The sequence below is a fragment of the Hyalella azteca genome, unplaced genomic scaffold (genome assembly GCF_000764305.2).
Source record: "Hyalella azteca isolate HAZT.00-mixed unplaced genomic scaffold, Hazt_2.0.2 contig10418, whole genome shotgun sequence".
NCBI lineage: Eukaryota > Metazoa > Arthropoda > Malacostraca > Amphipoda > Hyalellidae > Hyalella > Hyalella azteca.
In genome coordinates, this window is record NW_025940460.1 from 1 (window position 1) to 23,968 (window position 23,968).

Sequence of the window (23,968 nt, forward strand, 5' to 3'; positions counted from 1 at the left end):
AGTTGATCATTTGCGACATTTTGCTCGGTAGGAGACCGTTGTTAAGATTACTGCGGATCTTAGTTTTAAATGCTGCATTCCAGAAGTGAGAAGTTCTATAGCAAACAAGAATGGAGTTCAGGTCTCTCCTTCATTTTTTCACCAATATAATTCAAATCTCAAATCACATCGCCAAAGGCGTCAATGATCTCTCTGTCTGCAGTTCGCAGTTTGGTAGCAGTATCACTAATGTTGCCCCAAGAGCAACCTCGTCTCATCAACATCAAATTGTCGCCTGCTGAGCTGGCCGCTGCTGACTCTAGCTGGTCTGGATTGACAAGTCTCTACCGAGGACAACTTGAGCTGCACCTCGAGGAGAGTTCCGTGGCGTCACGAGCACCATGTGAAGATCTGCTTGAGTGCCTAAACGGTTCCAGGCCAGTGACGCTTCTCTTTTAAGAATTTAATTGATTCATGAGCACGTAAATAATAGTCTACTAACAAGAAATCTAGTTACCAGGACAATAGACATTAATTTCATTGACGATGTTTATTTATCAATGAACAGATCTCCTAATGAGTAAAACTAGCCAATTTTTAAACCAACTTGATCCAGCCCTTAGGTATTGGTTCATATAAAAGCGCTTGCAAGAACATTCTGCAGTTAGTAATCATATATTTAGTGCCAGTTACTATGCTTTCATTGCTAAGTATGGTTCTAGTTACTATAATTAATTTATAGGTCATTTCCGTACTGACATTCACCCATACATGTACTAGCTTCTTTACCTACAGTGACACGTGGTGTTGTTAGTTTCTGAAAATGACGCTTGTTACGCGCAGGTGTCTGCTTACCGAGTTGGTGGGCAGTATCAGCAGTGCTGCTAGCGTCTCCGCTGTGGCTTCAGTGTCCACGGCGGCCACTACTGAACTTTCCATCTCACTCTCTGCCCCCCTCAACTTGAACGCTCTACAGGGCAAATATAAGAGTTTGGGTAGGTGCTGACATTATTTGAGCATGTGATCGATACTCTGCCGTTCACTTGAAGGAACTTTAATGGTTACAGGGATACCTTTTAGCTCTAGGTGGGTACTAGTAAGGTGGGTGGTAGTGAGGTTTGCGCTTAGGGTTGAGTTATTAGGGCCCGAATCGTGTTGAATCTATCCCAATAGCCAGGCTGAGAATTGACTGCAGGAGCCATGCATGAGCATTGAGCAGACTTGGCTTGGTAATCATGCTTCTGTCGTTGGCCTGTTCAGTCCTGTTTTGGCAGCAGCAAGAATAATGTTTTAACATTTATTAAATTCAATTGTTGTTCAAGCGCTTCCTAATGCCCTTGAATAGAAGGAATATCAATATGTGCATAAAACTTTGCAACGCTTCTGCCCAAACAATGATTTTACTGTACATTTGTATAGTTCCATATCGGTGTAAAACATTGCATTGATTATAAAAATTACATCGTCAAGAATTAATCACGAGACGCCACGAACTGCTCAAACTCTCCGGTTGAACTATCCTGGAAGTCGGCGATCGAGCTGCGAACCCATGCCAGGACTTATTTGAGATGAGTTGCTGCTCTAATTCACTAGGCTTATAAAATTCAGTAGTTGCAGAATTTCGGTGACTTTCATCCAAAATAATTTTATTTATATTATAAAATCGATTATTTATATTACTAACCGCTTAGGGAAAATGGTAGATTGAAACACAAAGCAATTAGTAATTTAAAACATAAAATTCTTCTGTTCATTGTCTATCATACTACAAATTTAGTCTATTTACCGCGAAAAAACTTGAGTACAGGAAAGATATATTCCTGAAATATTCCTGTCTAAATTGCCCTTTCAATGCAGGCAATTATGACAGTCATTTCAATATAAATATTAACATCGAGACCTTGATCTTTATTTAATCTCTATTGGGTGATCACACATCTCCCTGCTCGCCGCTGTCTTCAACCTGTTTCTCACCACTGGTGTTTGCAACCGTTTACCCAAGTGTGATCGTAGGCGAAACACCCAGGATTTTTGACTGGGGAGTCTTGCTCCAACGGGAACCGTTCGATCGAATTAAAGGACGTCTTCAGACAAAGATGAATTACACATAAAACAACTTCAATATAACTATTTTAAAAATTCGCAAATTGATTAATAGATACCAAGTGCAAGGTGACAATGTTAATATCATTCGTCCCTGAATATTTCCACATTTATATCTCCCTTGTTGAAAGATAATCTCCTTCATTGCAACATGTTCATAAAAATATCCATGTTCGCCTTCCCTGTTTATCAAGTCACGCCCTTGCGACGTCAAATGGCGAAGCTATATAAACTCTGTCTCGAGCGAATAATTTCAGTCGTGTGTGAGGACTGATGTCGGTATACCCCTGCTCCTGCCCATATCAATCATGACAGTAACCCTAAATTAACATCAGAGTAAAAGATATACTCTAGACATATCCGTATTTCAATTGGACGCCGAAGACATCAATGTTAAAGCTCCAACTTATAAACTTAGATCATCCTAAACTGTAAGCCGAACTTCAATCCTGAATAATAATATTTTTAAATACAAATCCTCAATATCCTCGGATCACGCTACACTGGACCAACCCACAGGTCTTATTTAATTACTATTCAAATAAGAGGTGCACAGAAAGCAACCTCTTACACAAGTGGTATCGTTAGACTCTCATTTGGGATACGTTAGACTCTAAAATAATTGCTACAAATTATAAAAAGTAATATTCAAATTCTTGTTCCTTCTAATAAACTACAAAGAACGAACCCGACTATCGCCAGGCTCCGTCTAAGTGGTCACGCTGTTAACCGACTAGCTCGCACTGCCACCATGTATGTTGAGGTTGTTTATGAGACAGATGGGATTCGGCAACATGTCGATTGTTGCCACAGGAATTTCACAGCAACAGGGCAGTGAAATATTTCCAGGTCAAAATGTAGTGTACATGTTTGCAGCCAGCCGCACAGTGGTACTGCATCTGTAGCTCCGAATATATATGCAACAGATGCAAAAGCGTCATTTTGACACTGCAGGCTAATAATGGTATCGAATTTAACAGAAATTATTAACTGGGATTCTTTGCAAGTGCGGAAGCTGAGGTGTGTGCAGGTATGCCTCTGAACTTATTTCGCCAACATCCTATACTGAATCTTAAAAAATATTAGGTGAGATCACGTAAGTTCTGAGCGAGTTGCATGGACGTAATGCCAAATTTTAGGCTTGTTACAACGTTATGCAATTTCTTCTGCAGCTCATTAACATGAGTTTGGTGTTTGTTCATTCGCAGTAGCAAAAATCCGTCCACTGGAAGATTCTTGGGCTTCCGTGCTCCTGTCAACTCGGTCCTCGCCGTGTCCAGAGAAACAAGACGATGGGTTCGAGACACGTGAGCCCGATGCTGCTGAGGGGCGTCTGCCTGCCTATCCTCCGCCGCAACTCTGGGTACTTGACGCCAAGCCCGGCAGCCGCGAAAGTGTGGTGTGATCTTGTGGCAGAGGACCCGCCTGACTTTTTCTGGTAAGTGTGGTGTGATCTTGTGGCAGACGACCTACCTGGATTTTTCTGGTAAGTGTGGTGTGATCTTGTGGCACACGACCTACCTGACTTTTTCTGGTAAGTGTGGTGTGATTTTGTGGTAGACGACCGTCCTGGCTTTTTCTGGTAAGTGTTGTGTGATCTTGTGGCAGACGACCCGCCTGACTTTTTCTGGTAAGTGTGGTGTGATCTTGTGGCAGACGATCTGCCTGACATTTCTGGTAAGTGTGATGTGATCTTGTGGCAGACGACCTGCCTGACTTTTTCTGGTAAGTGTGGTGCGATCTTGTAGCAGACGACCTGCCTGACTTTTTCTGGTAAGTGTGACAGCAGTATCTTGTGGCAGTTTTTTTCGGGTGAGTGAGGTGTGATCTTGACTCTTCTTGCTAAGTGTTGGGTTTCCACGAGATGAGTTTTCTGAGTGTATTAGACTTCAGGTCAAATTAAAAAAATGTATCGGTTAAATTCAGGTGAGTCAAATAACTTCCTTGATTCAAGATTCTCAAAATTTCTGCCAAGAGATCATAGAAGATGCGTGTCGTTCATTCGGGTTAATTCAGTCCAAAGTTTTATTTACAGACCACCTGTATGTTCGCGTAATATTTTTATAAAAATATTTTGCATGACTTTGAAACTTTAACTGTACTTTTTGACACAATAAACACATTATGAATTAAGCCTCTCCAATTCGAGTGAGTATCCAGACAACTTTATTCCCAGGACTGCGAGTGCCGTGCAGCAAGTCATCGCTCAGCTACAGTCCCGGGACACCGGGGACTTCGAGGCCCAGTGGCCGGAGCTGAGGAGGGCAATGGAAGAAGCGGGCGCCTCTGCGCGGCACTGGTGGGAGGTGCTGCTGAGCCGTCCTCACGAGCCCGCGCTCGCTGAGTTCGCTGCTCGAATAACTCGGAAGGAAGACGAGCAGTTCGTTATCCAGAGCAGTGAGTGTCATGCGTCCATTGACCCTGAAGTGTATTTTTTTGTATGCAAAACATGCAGGTGATTTGCTGAATAGGTGATTATGCTGGGAGTTCATGCGCGTTCATATGTTCGATTCATTCATTATTTGCTTTTTCTTTTGTTGTCTTTTGCAGGGCGGGACCTGGAAGCGGTTGCACTGATGCTGCCTTACGCGCAAGACACGCTCGTCAAGGTGAAGGCTTCGTTAGAAGCTTTGAGAAGCCCAGCTTGGAAACAGGTTTTAAAGCATCATACTGGAAGAATCCATCTGAAAATTCTGGACAAGAGACCTGATTTTACACCATGTGATGACGTACTGCAGCCTCTAATCTGCAGCAGGTGAATCATATGTTTACAATTATTTTCTCTGGCTGCATTCTCGAAACGATTACAGCTTTGAGAGGTCGGTGTTCAAGTTACTAGCCTGTGATATCTCTAAATATCGTTCGAGCTTTTACTAGCATTCGATTCGAGTCATTCGATATATGCTGAAAATATTTTCCGTATCTGATTTTGTAAAGAGCCTTGGCATGACACGCAACAAGTCACTTTTCCTTATTTATATATTATTTTACAAAACATGTTAGTGTGTTTAGAGAAGGTACTTGAAAATAAGTTTGATTCGTGCGCGTATCCTCAATACAAATCGTATTGGATATTATCTGTCTCTGAAAATTGATTACGAGGCCAACTAAACGAGGGTTGATTTAAAAATGTTTAATAAATTGCATTTTCAATCCAAGAAGTGAAAGCTAAACTAGCGATTTGAAAAGTATCATTTAATATTTATATAAAATACTGTACTATCTCTTTCAGATATCGAAACAGGGTATGAGTGGTTCTTCGTTTCATGGAAATTAAAATGGGTATTCTCAGATTTCAGAGTAAGAAAATTAACATTCTAATATTACCTTATACAAAAAGAAGTGTTCGAAGATCATCAGGAATCGAGAAGTAACTGAGGCAGGGGTTGCCTGTAAATATTTTACATTCAACATATTCTCCTTCCAAATTGCTGCAATACATCGAGGGCAAGAACTTGTGAAACAAATTCCTCCGCGAAATATCATGAAATCGTTTACTGACTCATATAAAAAGAAAGTTCTTTCTCGTAAAAAATGCAATTGTAATGAAACTCCTAGAACTATTCCCGCTATAACACTTAGAGCTCAGAATTATTCAGTAGCTGTATGTTTTAACCAGAAACATTTTACTATTTCCCTATTCTACGTTAAATTCTTGAATGTGCCGCCCCCATTCTATCTTTAATTAGACCTTAGATAATTCCTACTCATTTACTTCCAACTCTCATACATTCTCAACTTCCTGCAGTTCCAAGATCAAAAGTTTCCAGGGGCACATCAGGACGGAGGCAGGCATCGCGGCGCTAGCTTCAGCGGCCGCGGCGTCAGCGTCCATACACATCAGGGTCGAGGCGCCGCTCAACCTCAGCGCACTGCACGGGAAATACGCTGAACTGCGTCAGTATTCTCAGTGTTAGAAACCAGCACACATCACATGTATTGATGTGTTGTAGAACAGCCTGGAATTCAAATAAATATTATAATCATGAGTTCATCACAAATGGATTCTAAGATGGCATTGTTCGCAACGCCTTTAGATTTAAAAAAACCTAAATAACTCGCTGCTCCTTCTGCTTCTTACCATTTATGCTTCGCATTCCAGTTTTTTTCTCTTCATAATATTCGATTCGTCACCGCATTGATGCCATTTGCTCATTGCAGTCCCTCTATTGGGGGAAGATAAGATCCTGTCGTATCATGTCTAAAATGCCAGACTAGCTCCTGTTGTATGAATGGCTTCATGACTCGCGCTGCTCTATACTGCGGGAAAATAATTTTGCTATTAAACCAGTTGAGCACCAGAGCACTAAAGTATATTCTTCTAGTCTAAATAACTTTACCTGAAGTAATTTTAAATATAGCAACAAGAGATTTAACCGATATTTGTACATGATTTTCATTGGTTTTATTTGCTGAAGATCGACGTTACGAAAAATTTACCTGCCAGTGATAAAAGGAAGTACGAAATTATGCTTTACCTCTTGTCATTGCAGTTTATTTACGTCATAGTTAAAAGGAAAAAGTGTGACCGTATCTATAGGACAATGAATTTCATTTCATTTTCCGCTACTTTTCCTTGCATGCTCTTAAGTGTAAAGGGCGGTCCAAGCGTTACAATTTGACCTGCGCATTCTCAAGACGGAATTAAAAGTTTGCATTTTTAGAGTGTCCACACAGTGCAGATTTATCTGTATATTTTGCACAGTTTTGTGTGATATTCAAGTACCCAGCATTCAAGGCGGTCGCAGGAATGGCTCCTCAAAAGGCTGCACTTTATCCATACTAGATTACTGCGTGATTTACGTGATGAACCTAATGATTGGCGTGACTACTTGAGAACGGAAAAAGACGCTTATACTTATTTATTGAATAAGTAACACCGCATATTATCAAAGAAAATTCCGTATGAGAACCGCAACATCACCACATAAAAGGCTAACCGCAATTTTAAGACTTCTGGCAATGACAGCAGTTTTACACAAGAATACACAATAATTATACCAAGAATACACAATAATTATACCAAAACAATTGTTAAGGAAATAATTTCCAAAATCGATGAAGCAATTTTAAAATCGCTTAAAAAGTAATACCTGCAGATAAGTCGGAAACTGTGCCACCGTTGACATGCGCCGATTTCTCCACAAGTTCAAGGAGATCTATGCTTTCTATCTCCGTTATCGCTGCAACTGTACCGTCTTCTCGATGGGCTCAAAACTACGCAGGCAACTTTCTATCTGCGAAGTGTTGTACTGTGCAGACACTAGGTTGTTCAAAGCATAGCGTCTAGACCAGCCTTACGATGCATTTCTAGTTTAGTTTCTCCTCACTATGGACATACGAACATGATAGAATAAGGCAGAGTTCAGTTTATTTCCCTCGCTCACAGTGCACACATGTTGTGAAATATAGATTGATAAAGTAATTTAATTCCGTATTCCCAACAGGCGTTTGCACGCCCGTACTTCACACGGCTGTTGCAGCAGCGCCTCTACCTGCGCTGCCTCTTCCTGTGCTGCAGGTTCTCAGCCCCGGTGCTGGCACCTGGGAGGACGTGGCCAAGACGGTGCTGGTTTACTCACCAAGATGCAAGAAGTTAGTAACAAAATTAAAATTCATTATTAAATATACACGAACATTAATATTGACAAATTTTATATTATACGTATATGCGGTTGGAATGAAAGTTTTCATAGTCAGTGTTCATGTGAAAAAACTTTAAATTATTCTGACAATTACCACTTCTAAGGATGAAGTTGTTGCGAAAATGCTTGGTGGAGGAATGCAGCGGATACCAACAATATCAGCAGAAAGCCGGTCTTGGGGAAGACCGTTATTTGATTGTCTTTTCTGCCAGTGCAACTCACAGAGTAGCGAGCCAACTTTTGGCCGCGCTATATTAGATATTAGCCGCCGCACTTCTTCGAACATGACCGATGATACAAAGTTTCGCACATGAATTTCTTTGGACGTCTGGTTTCTTAATCATTATCGGGGCTCAACTCTGAACTGTTATCATTGCCAAGGTGTTAAGACTGTTCGCCATTTCTCCACCTATACCGTAGCATACCATCACTGTATCGGGTTTTTATTACCATTTCCTATATGAAATATATTTTGAGTCCGTTGCAGGTTTGTAATTTGTTTACTGTCAACCACCAACCAAGTTTGTAATATGTTCATTGCCATCCACGTACGTTTGAGCCCGCTGGCAGAGACTTTCAATTGTTTAAGGTAGCGCAGTTAAGGTAGTGCATTCGTCCCGCTGCGTATTTGGTCTGCCTGTCGCGGCATGTATTCGATGGACAAGTAGATTTCTGTTGTTTAATACTTTATGAATTTCAGTAAGCGCTAAAGGTTATATAAACTGTAGAAGCTTTCTCCGTATTTACAATTAGTGCCAGAATGTCTATATCAACCTTGCAATGTGTAGCCTGGAGACATGATTAGAGACTTGCTGCTTTAAGCATTGTCTGGAGTTAAGTGCGCAACCATAGTATAGCTACAGATGCCGCAACTCAGATTTCGTCATTTTACACTTCTCCGTCAAAAAGAATTTTTTTTAATGAAGAGACAGTGTATTATGATGTTCATTTAATCTAATAGAAAATCATGGACAAATTGCTCTGCTAGATGTCATATTCAATCTGATTGTCCTTTGTGGCTAATTGTATCTACCAGCGTTAATACCGCAGAGTTCATGTGCTAAATACATTGAATTTCGCTATTTCTGATGAAGGCTTGCTGCTGCGCCAGTCATTCTGAAAAAGCGCTTCTTTATACAAATGTTGGGAAGCTTTCGTCTAATGGCCCGGAACAACATGTATATGATATTTATGGTAATTTTTCATAAGAAAAAGATGTTGCGGCAGCAGTAGTTCCCGGACCGGGAGACGGTGACACATTTATGTAAACCTATACTAACCCACGCTCTAGCCTGCGAGTTCTTCATTATAAGAGTTACCTTCTAGCGAAGCAGCGGCCTCGAAAGTTCTAAATGAGACTAATGAAACCCAAACCCATGGAAAGTATTACCCGTTCCTGCCATCGATAATGAGCCTGGTATCGGATAAGGTATACCTGCAGGTCATTCGTCATCTGACAGTTCTACATTTTATGAAAAATATGAGCAGCCCGCCGAGCTTGGAAATTCAAAGTTATCGTAATTCAAGGCACTGAAGATGAGCAGGCATGAAACTCTGAACCAATATGTGACGGACCTTGACGAGGCCCTCCGGCAGGATTATCCCGAAAAATTTACCTGAAGAAGTGGCAAACATCGCGATAAATTCTTAAGCTCTCCGCACCATAAATTATAAGATGCTTTATGAGCTGTCAAACGAACGAAATGTGTCCTAAATAAATTTGATTGAAAAACTGTGCGCCAACGTTTTTTAATGTATTGTAACTAAAAGGTACTTAAATATAGTAGACCAGTCTCAAAGGCCAAATGCAATTGATAAAGGGATATTGACAATATTGTTGTATTCATGTCCGAAGCAAGTTAGCCATGTTAATGATGTGAAATTGTTTTATTTTTTTCCTAATCTATGCGACCGACTTTTGGCCGCTCTCCTATCATGACTGAAGATGAGTAGTATACGGACACATCTTTCCTGGAACGTATGGTTCATTAACCAGTTGTTGAACCTTAATCTTGACTGTCATGATTAGTTGGCACAGTAAAGATAGCCTGTTTTTGTAACCGGAGCGAAGTCTGTTCGATACTCTAAATTTCAAACGTGACTCCTGTTCTTCTGTGAGCATTCCTGTTCTTGGCTGCGAATTTATCCTCGAATCCGGTTGCAATCCCATATATAAAATTGCTCACACAAAATTCAGGGTAATCATTCAGATTAATTTTTTTACTCTCAGAGTTTCCAATCGTTCCATACTTCCATTTTAGACCATCACCCTTACACTTTTCTAGGCTATTCGTCATCCTTGTATCTTTCGTGCCAAGGGACTGTGTCCCTCCAGTATGATAAATGGAGCCTATACGTCCTGCTGCCACGGGTGAGGTTACGTTCTAAGGGTTTTGATTCGAGTGTTCTAAATTCATTTCATGTTCGATAAGATTTACACAAATCTTAATTTTTCTTTCCGGCTGCATTTTGCGGGTTTAAAAATATCCGACATTCCCTAATTACATTTTTCGCCACAGAGAGTTTTTGATTTTCATTCCTTTTCGGCATTTGGTATGTTGTTCTAGTATCATTTTATTAGCATTCATTTTATTTCTTATCATAGGTTTTTGGGAATTGAACTGCTCCAGTCTGCGCTAAGCGAGGAGGAGGAGCGACTGTTGCTGATGCTGCTACACGAGAGGAACATCAGGACGAACGATGCAGGCGCCACTCGCACCGAGCCCCACGGGTATGGATGGAGGAATGCCCAACTTATCTTATCACCCATTCCATGTTATCATTGAAATTGATCATATGACGGATTTAAATATTTTACTCTTTGTTTTACCACTACATTACCCTCGAAAGTGGACAAGTAATCCTAAGGGGTGATTTACCAAAGTTTGGAAAATTCTGGCATTATATGTAGGAGTTCAGTTTTTTCAGAGTTTATAAGGTTTTATTCAAAGGTGGGATGGAAGTCTCACCAGCCTAGAACTATACTCTTGGAAACAAATTTCAGGTTGTGGACATATCTTTCAAAGATAACGATGGGACAACGATGTCACACTCATTTTGCCTGCCGTTGAATCTCGTATAATTCCGATGACTAATTTTATGCGTTGAAGAACGGGTAACCCTACAAGTATTTTCTCTAAAATTTACCATTTTAATGTCCATTGAACGCATTCTTTTTTCATTTGGTTTCAGGATATTTTTATCGTGGGCAGGTACGTACTTAAATTTACTTAAATATCAAATTAGCCACTCATAATCCAGGGCATTCATTCTGATTCATTTCATTTACTCTTAGAATTTTAAATTATTCCATACTTCTTAACATTTTAGACAATCACCAATTGTCGACATCACCAAACTCTCAAAAGTATACATATTTGCAGGAAATTTTAGGCCATTACTTCTACACGAAGATTCCATATTTACTGTATTAAGCGATTTGATTGTCTTTCATAAAAACATACAGAATTTAGCACCTAAGCAAGTGCGCAAGTGCGTTCATTGATCCGACCATCACGTAAAACAAAGTGGCCAGAAATAGGAGAAAGAAAATAAAGTAACAGATGGAAATGAAAAAAATGTATAACTGGCTTCCCAATTGGTTGAGAAGTTGAGATTGGGTCTGATGAGAATAAGGCGGCGGGGAATAAGAGTGCGAGACTTAATATGAATTCATTATTCGCACAACTTCCACTTTTCAGTGGTATGTCGATAGGGGAGGATGATGCAAGCTCCCTCTATTCACATACTACCCTTTTCCGTGTAGCAAATATTTATCAGATTTAAAAATATCAGAGATGATCAGGAGCGACGTAGGAACTGCGAGTCACTCGAGACTACAGAAGCTGGATGTTGAAAACCGTTGTAGAATTTGATTTCCTAGCGTAATCACTGATCAATAGTAGGACGGCCATTCGGTGGGTAAGTTTATCTCTACACAATTGAACTGAAGTCTATTGATGTTTCCAGGAGAGTGGTTCCCAGGGTGGTAACGTACAAGCCGCTGTGTAGCCAACAGAGCTTTTTCGAGAGATATGGCGCTGAGAAACCTCGAATTTTTTATAGGGAAGAAAGCTTCTTTGGGAGAAAGGTTCTTTATCAGACAAAGCTCGATTTAAGTGCAGTCAATGTGAGCGATAGAAAACTTTGGTACAAGATAATGTAGTTTTGATTGGGTTTGGGTGGGGATAACTAAGGCAGTGATATGTAAAGTTTATCCTTTGAGGTCTTAGGCAGAAATATTTTGGAGTTGACGCTTTGGATTTGGATTGCACTAGATAGATTGAGCTTTGGAAGGAGACGTTTTTATTCAGAGAGGCTTTAGTGTAAGCATTTTGGGACTCGGACAGGCTTCCACAAGAATGTTACGAAGCTGTGTGAGGTATTTGCAGCGACGCTTTTTAGGAGGGTGAGTAATCTGACTAAAGGGCGCGGTGGGGTAGGGAATCAGACTGTACGAAGGATGTACTGTTTTTCGTTTGTGTCTTGCGGGTATCGAAATTGCTCAAATGGCTTGCATTTTCTGTCTACAGGGCACACAAAAGACGACTCCGCCTCTGCGAAGATCCTCCCGCAACCTTCTCACCATGACTTACACCCAATGAACGGGAGTGTGCGAAGTAGTTGGGGCTCAAGGATGCCTGCCATGCTGGGACAGTTCTCGGTTATTAATGAAAGAAAATGTTGACCACACGGCCATGTAGTCACAATTATTGTTCGTTCGTCTTTTGCTTAGAATGGAAGAGGTCAAGGTACGTGAGTGAACTTTGTGAGGCGCGAGGTAACAAGTAACAAATATTCTGATCTTGAATACAACGAATTGCGTTATTACATTATTATTTGGAGTTTTTCAACTGTTACCTAAAATCAGAAAATTTCCTACACGAAATAACATTTTAAAAGATGTGAGGATATACAAGCATTCAGAGAACGGTGTTACTATTTATGTTGTCCTTGCATTGGGCTAACCTTCAAGTGTAACTGGTTCTTTGTGTGAGCCTAGATTGTTTTTAGCGCTCATTTGAATTTGAATGAAGGAAAAGAAGAATTGGATGAGGTGACCAGATATGAGACAAATTAACTAACAAGAGGGGACGAAAAATTGCGCTCGGCCAAAAACTTTGCTGCCGGAAATTGAGCAAGGTGATTCTCGTGCTTAATTTTTTTGTGTATCTCGAATCTGGTAATTAGTTTGCTTCGTCCCTAGGTTTAGTGTGACGATATAAAAGAGAAACTTTTAATCATCATTAGCTGGAAGTTTTCAATTGTAGAATTGAATTTGTAATGCTGGTTTCGCACATTCAACTGACATGGTGATATTAAGAATTTAATTTAAGATATTTATTATATTTTTTTACATATAAAAATATATTAATTGATATTTAAAACGCCAGTGAATGTTCTAAAATACATACGCTGGTTAATTAAGTGTGAACTCTCTTAATGAGAATTTTTCGTTGACGTTCCCAGATCATGCGATGCTGTCGTCTTGGCCGTGAGGATTTTTTTTCCTTTTTCGTTTCTATCAGCTCCATAGCAGTTGAGTCTAAACAAAGTTCTAATATCCTCATCGTAGAAGAGTTGTACCAAAGTCTTGCTTTTGTAAAATACATCAAATGTTTTTGATGTATTTCGAGCAGTGTGTTTTGTATATAACGTTCATTTTATGCTTCTTTTGAATGTACCGATAATTTTAGAATACAATTGCTTTGTTTGGATAGTTTTTTATATCCTGATGGTAGTGACTATGTCATGTATGTCGATGATATCGATGGTGATGAAGATAATCTTGATTGCAAGGTACTGATCTACTCAAGGCTAGAAATATGGATTGTCATTTTATTTATTACTGCTAACAAGTTGCTCAATGGTCTTAGCAGCGATTCATACTTTGTGTTTGGTTCGTACGTAAGTCATTTGCCTCGTTATGCAGGCGGGTGAGTGGGTTGAGTGCAGCTATAGTGATGGCCTGCGAGCGCCGGCGAGCAGAATGAGGAATATGTATTAATAATGGTAATTTTGATATTGGGATGGGTATATTTTAACTCAACATATTGTATTACTAAAGTACTTAAGTTAGCCACAAAATGGCGAACCACTCTCCTCGCTGTCGCAAGCTTTGAGCTCGCGAGCGAGGCGCTTGATGCGGCGCGAAAAGGTCAACATGGCGCCCCTCCAGAGCCCTCGCGTTCATCGCTGGGCTCCTGTCACCAAGGGCTCCTTTTCTCGCGTCCCGTCGCTTGGATAATGTCAATCGAATCTACGTTTGATATATTTTAACTGGCGTTGTTATAATATTATATTGTTACTACCCACCTAAAATATTATTATTTTAGTGTTATTCCCATATCATCCATATGATAACAGCAGTGACATTTCTACCGGAAATACAGCGACCATTTCCCGGCCGAGATTACTAGATAGTCCGTTCTGACTCGTAACTGTGCACCACAACATGCAAATTTACTCTCAAGAAATAAAAGCTGTTAATACAAACTTAAGGGCGTAAAATTCATCTCTCTGTATGCGCCGTGTTCCGCGGAGACAGCAGCGTTTACCTGTTGCCATACTGACTACCGCAAGCGTGGTTCCCTTCCAAGGAGGGGCAAATTGAGTTAGCTCGTTGGCAGGCTCCCAAGGAACATTAAAGTAATGAACTATAATTATTCTCATAATTTGAATTGTATCTCGATATTTGTTTTGTAGATAAAACTCACATCTTAGCAACATAACAATCAACTCGTATCTAAATTTTGGTACAAACGTGTTTAATGAACAGAAACGGTTGTCGCTTCACAATTAAAAGCATGCGATGCAAGATAACTTTATTTCATGAAAATTGTGAAAAATTCCACACGACCAATTAACTTTTGGTCTCCAAAGTGGATATCCATTTCCGTCTACAAGTGCTAAAGGTCGCATAAGCCAATAGTACTTCTTCGCTGTAATGCTTGAACCTAAATTTCCTCCCGCCCGGAAGAGAAATATTCCTTACATTACACGCCCTGCCACCTTATTTCACTTACAACCTTTTGCCCGCAACATCTATAGTTCGGTTATTTGTTAACATAATCAACCAGACCTGGTAGCATATATCCCTAGTAACAATTTTGGAAGGGGCCCATGTTGGCCCAAGGGGGCGTAACAATATTGGCCACATGTGGAAGTGACATATAGCAGCCTCATGGTTTTTGTGAAAATTCTGCCCAGCTAGGCCATGTAGAAATCACACGAATATTGAAGAGACGCTAGTGATTCTTAGAAACACTTATCCATGGTTGAACTAATAAAACATATTGAAGGGACGTTAGTTGTTCTTAGAAACACTTATCCATGGTTGAACTAATAAAATATATTGAAGTGACGCTAGTTCTTCTTAGAAACACTTATCCATGTTTGAACTAATAAAACATATTGAAGAGACGCTAGTTGTTCTTAGAAACACTTATCCATGGTTGAACTAATAAAACATATTGAAGAGACGCTAGTTCTTCATAGAAACCATGGTTGAACTAATGAAACGCGTACTTATCAGTGTGACAGTCGATGAAAATGATTAGTTTAGACAAATTTTTCGAGTTGCCGGTCAAACATTATAACATTGCGCAAGAATAGCTGTGCATGTTCACAAAATTAAGATACCAATATTTTAATGGTTTCAATTCATTCAAGAAACTAAGGGATTATATTTCTTCGTATTTGGTGTTTTAATAATAAATTATTGCAAGTGAGCAAGAAATGCGGGAACCACACCCCAGAATTTGGAATGTTTCTCGTACGTTCAGCACGTACCAGCTGCATAGACTCGTACACAGATGGGTATGCTCATCTTAGGTAGAGCATGTAAGGCTTTAGCCAGGCTAGGGGGTTACCGTACATGCTTGCCAGGCGGCGTCACTCGTGTCGTTGCAGAAATCCATCGCACACAGAGATCAGTATAGTCAATTTAACATTTAACTTGATTTTGGCGTTCTTTACCTAAACACGAGAAACTGGAATAACAGGTAAATGCCAAGACACTGCACCGCCAGGAATATCTTTAGAAAGGAATCCAGTCTATTCCTCTATTCTAATTTTATCGAATTTGTTAATGAATCCAATTTGATTCTCTTTCAGTGCATAAATTTACGAATTATTAAATGGCTTATTCAGCTGTACGTGCAACAATCTGCCATATATGATGGAATTCAACATTTACATTTAAAAAAGTTTCAACGGGTAACTTAATTGAATAAGTCAACAAGAATATAAATGAAAAGATGATTGTAGTCTGAATGTGTACTTATAACCGAAAATCACATAAAAACAGAACGTTGAAAAGCAAAACAATCAAATCTGAAAATAAAAATAAGTAATGAATCATAACTCGTATTTAGAATATTAATAAATGGCTGACACCAAAATATCCATTTAGTCACGAAACAAGAACTGAGAGCGATTGGTTACAAAGATTCTAGGAACAAATGCCTTTACTTAGAAACAAACTAAAATCATCCAGTTTGATCAAACTTAGATACGGATTCATCGCATAACGCTTGACAATAGAAAAACGTGTTTTGATTAAATGTTTGATACATGTGAACGTATCCTGTTAAAGTCACAGTTGAAAATGAAAAACTTCTGGATGCATCGCAATTCCGTAATATTGATACCACACATAAAACAATTTATTAATGCCGAAGATTTCTAAAAAAGAATTTTCTGCGAGAAATTCTCACGAAATATGCAATATTAAGCTTTACCTAAATTTATGAATTTAATCAAAAATCCCCATTAAAATGGAAGATGATAAATCTATCTTAATGGAAACGTACCGCTTGAAAACTGTTTTAAAATGCCATATTGATAGGAAGTGAATAGTTCTGCTCTCAATTCATCCCATTACTCGTAAAGGGGAATTCCCGTATCCTTTTCATCCGAATAGAATTTGAACGAATGAATAAAGTTTTTAAAAATTCTAATTACAATTCACGCTCAAATTATGTAGTTCATCTAGGACCTATTTCATACATCTATTAGAAATGAAGTCCGTAAATACATTGGAGGAATGGGATACGCGTTCCTCCGAAAATCCAGACCAGGATGTCTTCACCGCACATGCCATACCAAAACATTAATATGAAACTAAGCCAAATTTAATTTCGACTTTTTTTCTGATGGCTCTTCCAAACGTTCGGACTGAAAATTTAACATCGTATTGAAATTATTGACTTCAATAAAGTAATTATTACAACGTATTGATTACTTTACCGCGTATTGAAAATTTTAGCGAGCCAATCATGGCTGGCATTCTCCGTTCATGCGGTGTGGTGTACAGCAAAATATATTTATTACGTTATCATGTTCGTAGCAGAAGTGCAAATTTATGTTTCGTTAAATACTGTACGTACTTACTTAACATTCAGATTTGCCAGCGGTTGACAGAAAACTTTAAAAAGATGGAATGTTGAAATGTAAGGTGGCACAACCAGAGCATTGGGCAGTCAGCTGTTGTTGGGCTTCCTCGCTTGATTGATTATTCATTCTCAGTATGCCAATACTCGTGTAATCGTACAAATACCTCGCAACTTGCTCCGTGACGCTTGCTGATAAGCCACTGCCATCGTGTATCCAAAGTTCGTGGTCCCTGAGACAAGAAATGCCGTCATAATTTATATATATAATTTTAAAAATGGATATTGAAATGACAGCTGAACGTCCTTCAATAAAAACACACATACAGCCGGTGTTAACGATTTTTTTTTTTTTGATCATGTGATATTACATGTATGACACAAGGATAAACTTGTGCAAAATCGTTCATCGCAAAATTGTACAAAAAATCACGTGAAAAACAATCCCAGTAATTTGCGCCGAAATGATTTCTTCAGTAGCATTTCCTACCTTGCTCAGAGCACATTAAAAAATGTCATTATGAAGAACTTTATTAATTATTTCTCCGTAAAGCAGTTGATATGAAGTGCGAATGAAGACTTACTGCTTTCGGTACATTTTTACATTTCACATCGACAGAATTAGCTGTGAATATAGTGAAATATATATCGGATTATAATATAGAGTGAAAATTATAACCGGAAGCATGGAACTGTTATCGTGCAGCTTCAGAAAACATTGCTTTACATAACATGTACGTAACTCACCGCGTGACTTTACCACCGCGTGACTTGCTCCCAGTTGCTGGGACAAACTTGTGTAAAAACTCCCAGTTTTTCCCAAAAACTCCCCTGGGACAAACTTGTGCAAACTTGCTCCCAGTTCCTGGGAGCAAACGTTTGACCACGCGGCTGCATCTGCTCCAGTCACTATCTTCCAGTTTCCCCAAGTGCAGTCGGTACAGCCTGTTAGTCTTCGGCTCTAGGCACGCCACGATATCGTCCTCATAGATGCTTTTGTTGATGGCAATATCTGTATTGGCATTATTTATAGAGATGTGGTCAAAAGGCCAATTTTAAATCTCTTGAGAACACGTCATGTCAGGTGCAAGGATCGGCGACAGGCCACGGGCTTATTTCTTCAACGCCGACTCATCATATAATGTTATGAATATATTCCCCCATTTATAGGTTGAACGAAATACATTTAAATTTTGAAAATGCGTAAATTGTAATGTGAATACTTCTTTTCTCATTCCATATTAAATGATTTCCCTTCAATTCGAACGAAAATGGCAAGCAAATGAAAACAATGTGTAATAGCGGGATAAAAAAAGTCTCACACTCATGCACCGATACTTGGAAATAATTGACATATTTCCTACGTGAAACGACTGCGAATATGTAGGTAATTAGGAAATTCAACTGATAAGAACCGTTTCTCAATCACATATCATGGAAAGAAATATGTGCATGATGTTGGAGGTGGTAAGGAAATTGATACATTTTTTCATGTAGTTTTGCTTTCCATTGGTCCTAGAATCTCATGTTTTGAAATTTTCCAGGAAACTCTGTACATTGTAGACGCCCACCTGAATCTAAAAATGGGGGACTTGCAAGCAATGAGGGTTGCGAATAATCATTCAATTATAAAATCTTAATGAATTAGAACCTTAAAATCATTTTGAATTATTTTTATTGACTGCAGTTAAGAACTGACCTGCTATGAACGGCTCTCTACACATCAGAACCGAGGTTCCACCGACAGTTGACTGTTTGCCTGGAACTGTAAGCAAATTACTTTCATTATCACAACGTGTGGCGAATTATCAACAATCAATTTTTGTGTTGCTTATAAAATACATTGTGTTCGTCATTAGTTATATTATATCACGTTGTATTCAATAAGTCGAGTTCAACGCGGTAGTTTAAGTTGCCAGTCAGTTCAGTTATAGCCAGTGTTCATTCAAGCATTGACGAGCGTTCAGTCACTCTGCCAATCTAAAGTCTCATTTTAAGACCAGCATTTTAGAAGAGAGGTAGTAATTCAGCATCAACTTCAGTCACCGCTGCAGCTTCCTGTGTGCTATTTCACTATCTTTAGGTTACGTATACACATAAATTAATCTATCAAATCCGTAAATCTTTTGAATTGCTTGAATCAAATGTCAAACCTTTTAGTGAGCATGGTTTTTTGAACCTACTTTGGATCCTGATACCGTGTTTACGACCATATTAGTCAAACCCCAAATTATCATTCGACATTTTTTACGTAGTAAGGGAGAAGTTATTTAACTAAAACCCTGCTTACGCATCCGCCTCCTTCAGCAGTGCGCGTCAATGCTGAGCAGTGTTCAAATTTGAGCATCATGTGATTTGCTCCTTGCGGCATTGCATTTCTTAGTCATAAAATGCAGCTAGAATCCATATAATTAAATACCACAGTATATGTCAAGGTCTTGATATGATTAATGCTATCCAACTAGAAAAAACGGTCTTGAATAATTCTGATTTGCAGCCTCCTCAATGTAAATGACTGCAATACAGAAAATTAATGTTTATAGATAACTGATGTTAATCCTGCCATCAAGATTTGCTGAGTACAGTTCTTATTCATATGTAGCGGAAAAATATGACTGAATGATGAATATTGGAACCTCAAGATTTTGATGCGTTCCAGTGGTAATTTTTGGCTTCCAGGAAGGTGATAAACCTAAAGTTTATGAAATCAGTTAACAACGGAACGGTAGGCGAGTACTCGAGACTAAAAAAATGTTCAAACGAGAATTTAAAAGCAGAGAAAATATACCATTTATTTTTCTGAGAAAACGTTTCAGAGTCCAGCTCCGTCGTCAGTTGAAAATCCTATTTGACAAGCAGATTTGAACTTAGAAAATTAAAATTAACATTGAAGATAAAAACCTAAATTGACAAAAGAAACAACAAATAAGCATGAAGTGCCTATCTAACTAAAATTTCAAAGGGAATAGAAGCTGAAGGCGACATTTAAACTAGGTTTTTGTTTAAAAATATACAAGAATTCTAAAATTCGTAGGTAAGAAACCCCGGTCGTGGAAGCTAGAACTCTAAAATCACAGTCAGGCCCCAGGACATTGCACAGCTCGGCATGGACGCGCACAACTAAATGAGGCGGATGCGCAAGCAGGGTTCTTGTTTTATAACTTCTCACTTGGTTTAATTTGGCCCATTGGTTTCTTTCTTTGGCTGTCCGATTATGAGAGGCAATTGGAATTCCTCACAAACTTAAAGTTTAATTTCGATTTATTTATTGTACCAATGAGTACAAATATTTCTGAAATGATTACATTCAAGATCTAAGGTGATAAAAGTGTAAGAAAATACTTTAATCCTAAAAATGAAAAAGAAAACAAAAGGAATATTATATTGTTGCTCGAAAGCATTGAAGTTTTTTTCCAGTCAAACCATCTGTATGAATACTTGAGTTCAGGTGCTTAATGAAATTATTCTTGTTCAATATCATTTCAGAACAGATCTAATAACCCAATTCCAAGCAAGTCCAATTTATACTTAATATGCTGCCAAGATATATCGGCCAGTATTGAACACAGTTTCTCTCTGTGATATTACTGTTTGGTGAGTGGGGCTCTTCTTAGCATTTTGTTGACATCTAGTTGATTCTGTTACTTCCCACAGCTTAAATACTATTTCATGATTCCTTGGCATTATTCAATTACTAATTTAAATCATTAAACTCTCGTTGGACTTCTTTCTATGGACTTCCCTTCAATAGTATTCGCTTACATTTTTCAGTTGAAATTTCATTCTAATATCTTGGCTCCTAATTACTATTTATTGAAGTCTTACCACAATAGATTATAATAAGCATACCATAAAAGGATTCTAATGTTACTGCGGTAAAGTTTATTTTATATTTTTCAGCGGCCTGTTGACCTTGTGAGCTATCGCCTGCCTGTGCTTCTCATTCCCTAACTCAGAATCTGCTCCCTAAAAAATACATTCAATTACACTGCAACTTACAGTAGAATTATCTATATAATAATTATCATTATTTATTTGTTTTCTTGGAATGTCATATGTCTTTAAATGCAAATAAACATAATTTACATTTTACATCTTTTATTCACACCATTACTAGACCAATTCAGCAGTTGACATAGCAACAACATGGAACAAACAATATATACCACCAGAATGTGCATAGCTGTTTTAACAGTTAATTCAATTATTTTTGTGTACGACAGCCAATTCGAGGAAATATGAATATTTTAAATAAAACTTTTGGTTGAATCACATGCTATAATGGGAACGGGATGGTCTAGAGAATTGCAGTTTTAAATAGTATAAATCAATGATTTTTTATTGAATTGAGTTGGATGGTCCACTAAACTGATAACTTTGCATTTAAAACATAGAAGTTATTCACTCTACTACCTATTGAACCTACCGGTAGCAACGTTCCCAGCACCGCAGTTGTCATTCAGGATCTTGTTGACATCAGCCACGTCAGCTCCAGACTGGAGATGCAGCCCAAGCTTCGGTAGTCCAACAACATCAAACATGACCCATGCGGCGTATGTGAGGTGACCATAGAATGATGCTAGATGCAACCTGTGAGAAATTCATTTTAGTTATTTTGGTTTAATGTGGACAGTAATTTCAATGGGTTGCATCAATATGAAGAGATGCTGACAATGTGATGGACATGCATTCAACCACCAGCCATTTCATTTCACTTTAGGGTTAACAGTCTTCAGATGCACACTAACAGAGTGACTAAAAACATTATCAGATAGAATTTAATTGGCAATAAACTGGTTTTACACGTACCCAAAGTTTCTGCATAAGAAATGTTTCAGTCTTATGGAATCATCTGCACTGCTTCTGTTGCCATTGAAAAAAGTATCCAACAGCTGGAGGTGTATAACAGTGCGACCATTCATCAAGTATAAGAGAAGTTCCTGCAGGCTAATGATGGGGTCTTGCACGGAGGATACCACTGTAACTGTGGCCTCTTCACGTGCTGCAAGAATTGGCCGTGCTCGCACAATTTTCTTGCTCATACTTTCTCCTTTAACGACAATATCTTTTGACAATGCCTGGAACTCTTCTGGCAGCAGGTTTTGCTTCTCAGCTTCCAGATCTTCATTTAATGACTATGAAAATATTTTAATAATATTAATCATGAAGAAAAACCAGCAGTTAAACACTACTTCAGCAAAACAATTAGCTTCAAATACTGGATGTTAGACTAGAGCCTAACATACAATGGCATGATGTAAGAAATGGTTGTCCAATGACAATGGCTACGTACATGTTAGACAAATAAAAATCTCTTGGATAATTCTTAGGAGTGTTAGAATAAATTCAAGTAATCAAAATAAAAGTGTCACATAGTATTCACTGATTTTTGTTGTTATTTACTCATCAGTGCAGGACCCTCTACTTGAATTATATCCATAAGAAACATGTAGAATAAGATCATGTAGCAACTTGAACATAGAGTGTCATGTGAATAATAGTGTAAGAAACAAAGTTCAAATTTCAGATATATTTTCAAGCTAGTTGTCAATGTGCAAATTTTAAAGACTTTACAATCTATGTATGTGCCTGCTCTCATAGCATTGTGGATGAACTTCAAAAATGACACCAAATCCAATTAAATGATTTGATTCAATGAAAATAAATAAAAAAAGAATAAAGGTTCTAATATTACAACGTCAATAAATTAATAATTACCCGAAGTTCTCCGTTGAAGGCATCCACTTTCATTGCAGGCAATTGGAATTTTGACAAAAGACTTGCTTTTTCCACATCACACCATGACATTGTTTTCAAGAAGGAATCAAACTTTGCTTTCAATGCTGCCTCACTTGTGTTTTCTACATGCTCCATACAAGCTGACAAATTCTTTTCTTGAGCCAGGAGATGTTTCTTCCATGCCAATAGCTTAGTCTCAATTTCTTTCATTGACTCCATTAATTCAATTCCTTCATTGCACAGGGTGAGTGAACTTTTCAGGCCTTCTTTAAACTTGTTCCCTAGGTTTCCATTAAATGATTGCTTTATTTGTTCTATGTCAATTTCTTGACCAACAACATTGTCAAAAGAAACCTGTCCATGAGCATAATGCATCTCAGAAATGCACTTCTTGCAGGTGGCAACTTGACACTTGCAGCACCAGTGTTCTATGGTGCATGAGTGCAACAAGCACGTGTTATAGTCAACTTTGTTGCCAGTAGCATCACCAGCAGCTTTAGGCACCAAGTTTTCACCAGGTATCAGCATGTAGCAAATTGGTAGCTCGTATGATTCGCCTCGCCATTCTTCTCTGCATGATGGGCAAAGTTTTTTGCCCGAAGCCTCAATGTCTTCAAGGCAGGCTAGGCAATAAGTATGACCACACTGCAAGAGTAGAGGCTTGTGATTGGTACTATTGAATGTGTTCTCACACACATTGCAGAGAGCTTGTACATTCATTCTGCTCAGCCCTTTTGGAAAAAAATTATTAAGAATTTAAAAAAAGAATATACCGTACACATGCAATTTACAACCCTATACAGTACTTCAATTTAATAGTTACCAACTAAGTAAATAATGTTGAAAAAATGTTTAATCTATGTTGATTCAAGAAAATATTGGATTCAACATCATTTTTCTGGTGGGAATTATTTAATAGAATCAGGCAGTAACACTTCTAAAGTTCTAATTGTAACATAAAAAGCAAATAAAAAATTTACCTGCAAAACTATATTTAAAAGATGAATACCATCACACATGATTATTTCAATTCTAGAGCAACCAAATTCTGAACAGAACCTACTTGTCAGAATTATTTTGGAATAATTTGAGATTGGGAAATGATCCTAT

At 38.4% G+C, this 23,968-nt stretch overlaps 2 protein-coding genes across 2 annotated transcripts; one reads left to right on the forward strand and one right to left on the reverse strand.

Annotated features, from left to right (window-relative positions):
* The first annotated feature begins 207 nt into the window (after positions 1-207).
* On the forward strand, positions 208-13,427 carry LOC108673301. Its single transcript, XM_018161103.2, has 10 exons — positions 208-416; positions 823-974; positions 3,291-3,476; positions 3,786-3,807; positions 4,259-4,479; positions 4,633-4,837; positions 5,831-5,979; positions 7,530-7,677; positions 10,333-10,458; positions 12,260-13,427. Exons 1-10 carry the CDS (start codon positions 229-231, stop codon positions 12,315-12,317), a joined length of 1,455 nt encoding a protein of 484 aa, XP_018016592.1. The 5' UTR covers positions 208-228; the 3' UTR covers positions 12,318-13,427.
* Positions 13,428-16,191: 2,764 nt separating this feature from the next.
* Positions 16,192-23,593, reverse strand: LOC108673302. Its single transcript, XM_018161104.2, has 6 exons — positions 22,838-23,593; positions 21,929-22,254; positions 21,546-21,709; positions 18,819-18,884; positions 17,867-18,131; positions 16,192-17,352 (listed from the first exon to the last, which is right to left on the reverse strand). Exons 1-6 carry the CDS (start codon positions 23,576-23,578, stop codon positions 17,157-17,159), a joined length of 1,758 nt encoding a protein of 585 aa, XP_018016593.1. The 5' UTR covers positions 23,579-23,593; the 3' UTR covers positions 16,192-17,156.
* Between the last annotated feature and the right edge of the window lie 375 nt (positions 23,594-23,968).

Excerpts from the sequence above, each read along its gene's own strand:
- LOC108673301 (XM_018161103.2), top strand. The coding sequence starts at position 229 with ATGTTGCCCCAAGAGCAACCTCGTCTCATCAACATCAAATTGTCGCCT. Across the intron at positions 3,808-4,258 it reads GACCTGCCTGACTTTTTCTG|GACTGCGAGTGCCGTGCAGC; the intron begins GTAAGTGTGGTG and ends CTTTATTCCCAG. Across the intron at positions 4,838-5,830 it reads CAGCCTCTAATCTGCAGCAG|TTCCAAGATCAAAAGTTTCC; the intron begins GTGAATCATATG and ends AACTTCCTGCAG.
- LOC108673302 (XM_018161104.2), bottom strand. The coding sequence starts at position 23,578 with ATGAATGTACAAGCTCTCTGCAATGTGTGTGAGAACACATTCAATAGT. Across the intron at positions 22,255-22,837 it reads CCTTCAACGGAGAACTTCGG|TCATTAAATGAAGATCTGGA; the intron begins GTAATTATTAAT and ends ATATTTTCATAG. Across the intron at positions 17,353-17,866 it reads CGCGGTGGTAAAGTCACGCG|GGACCACGAACTTTGGATAC; the intron begins GTGAGTTACGTA and ends TTCTTGTCTCAG.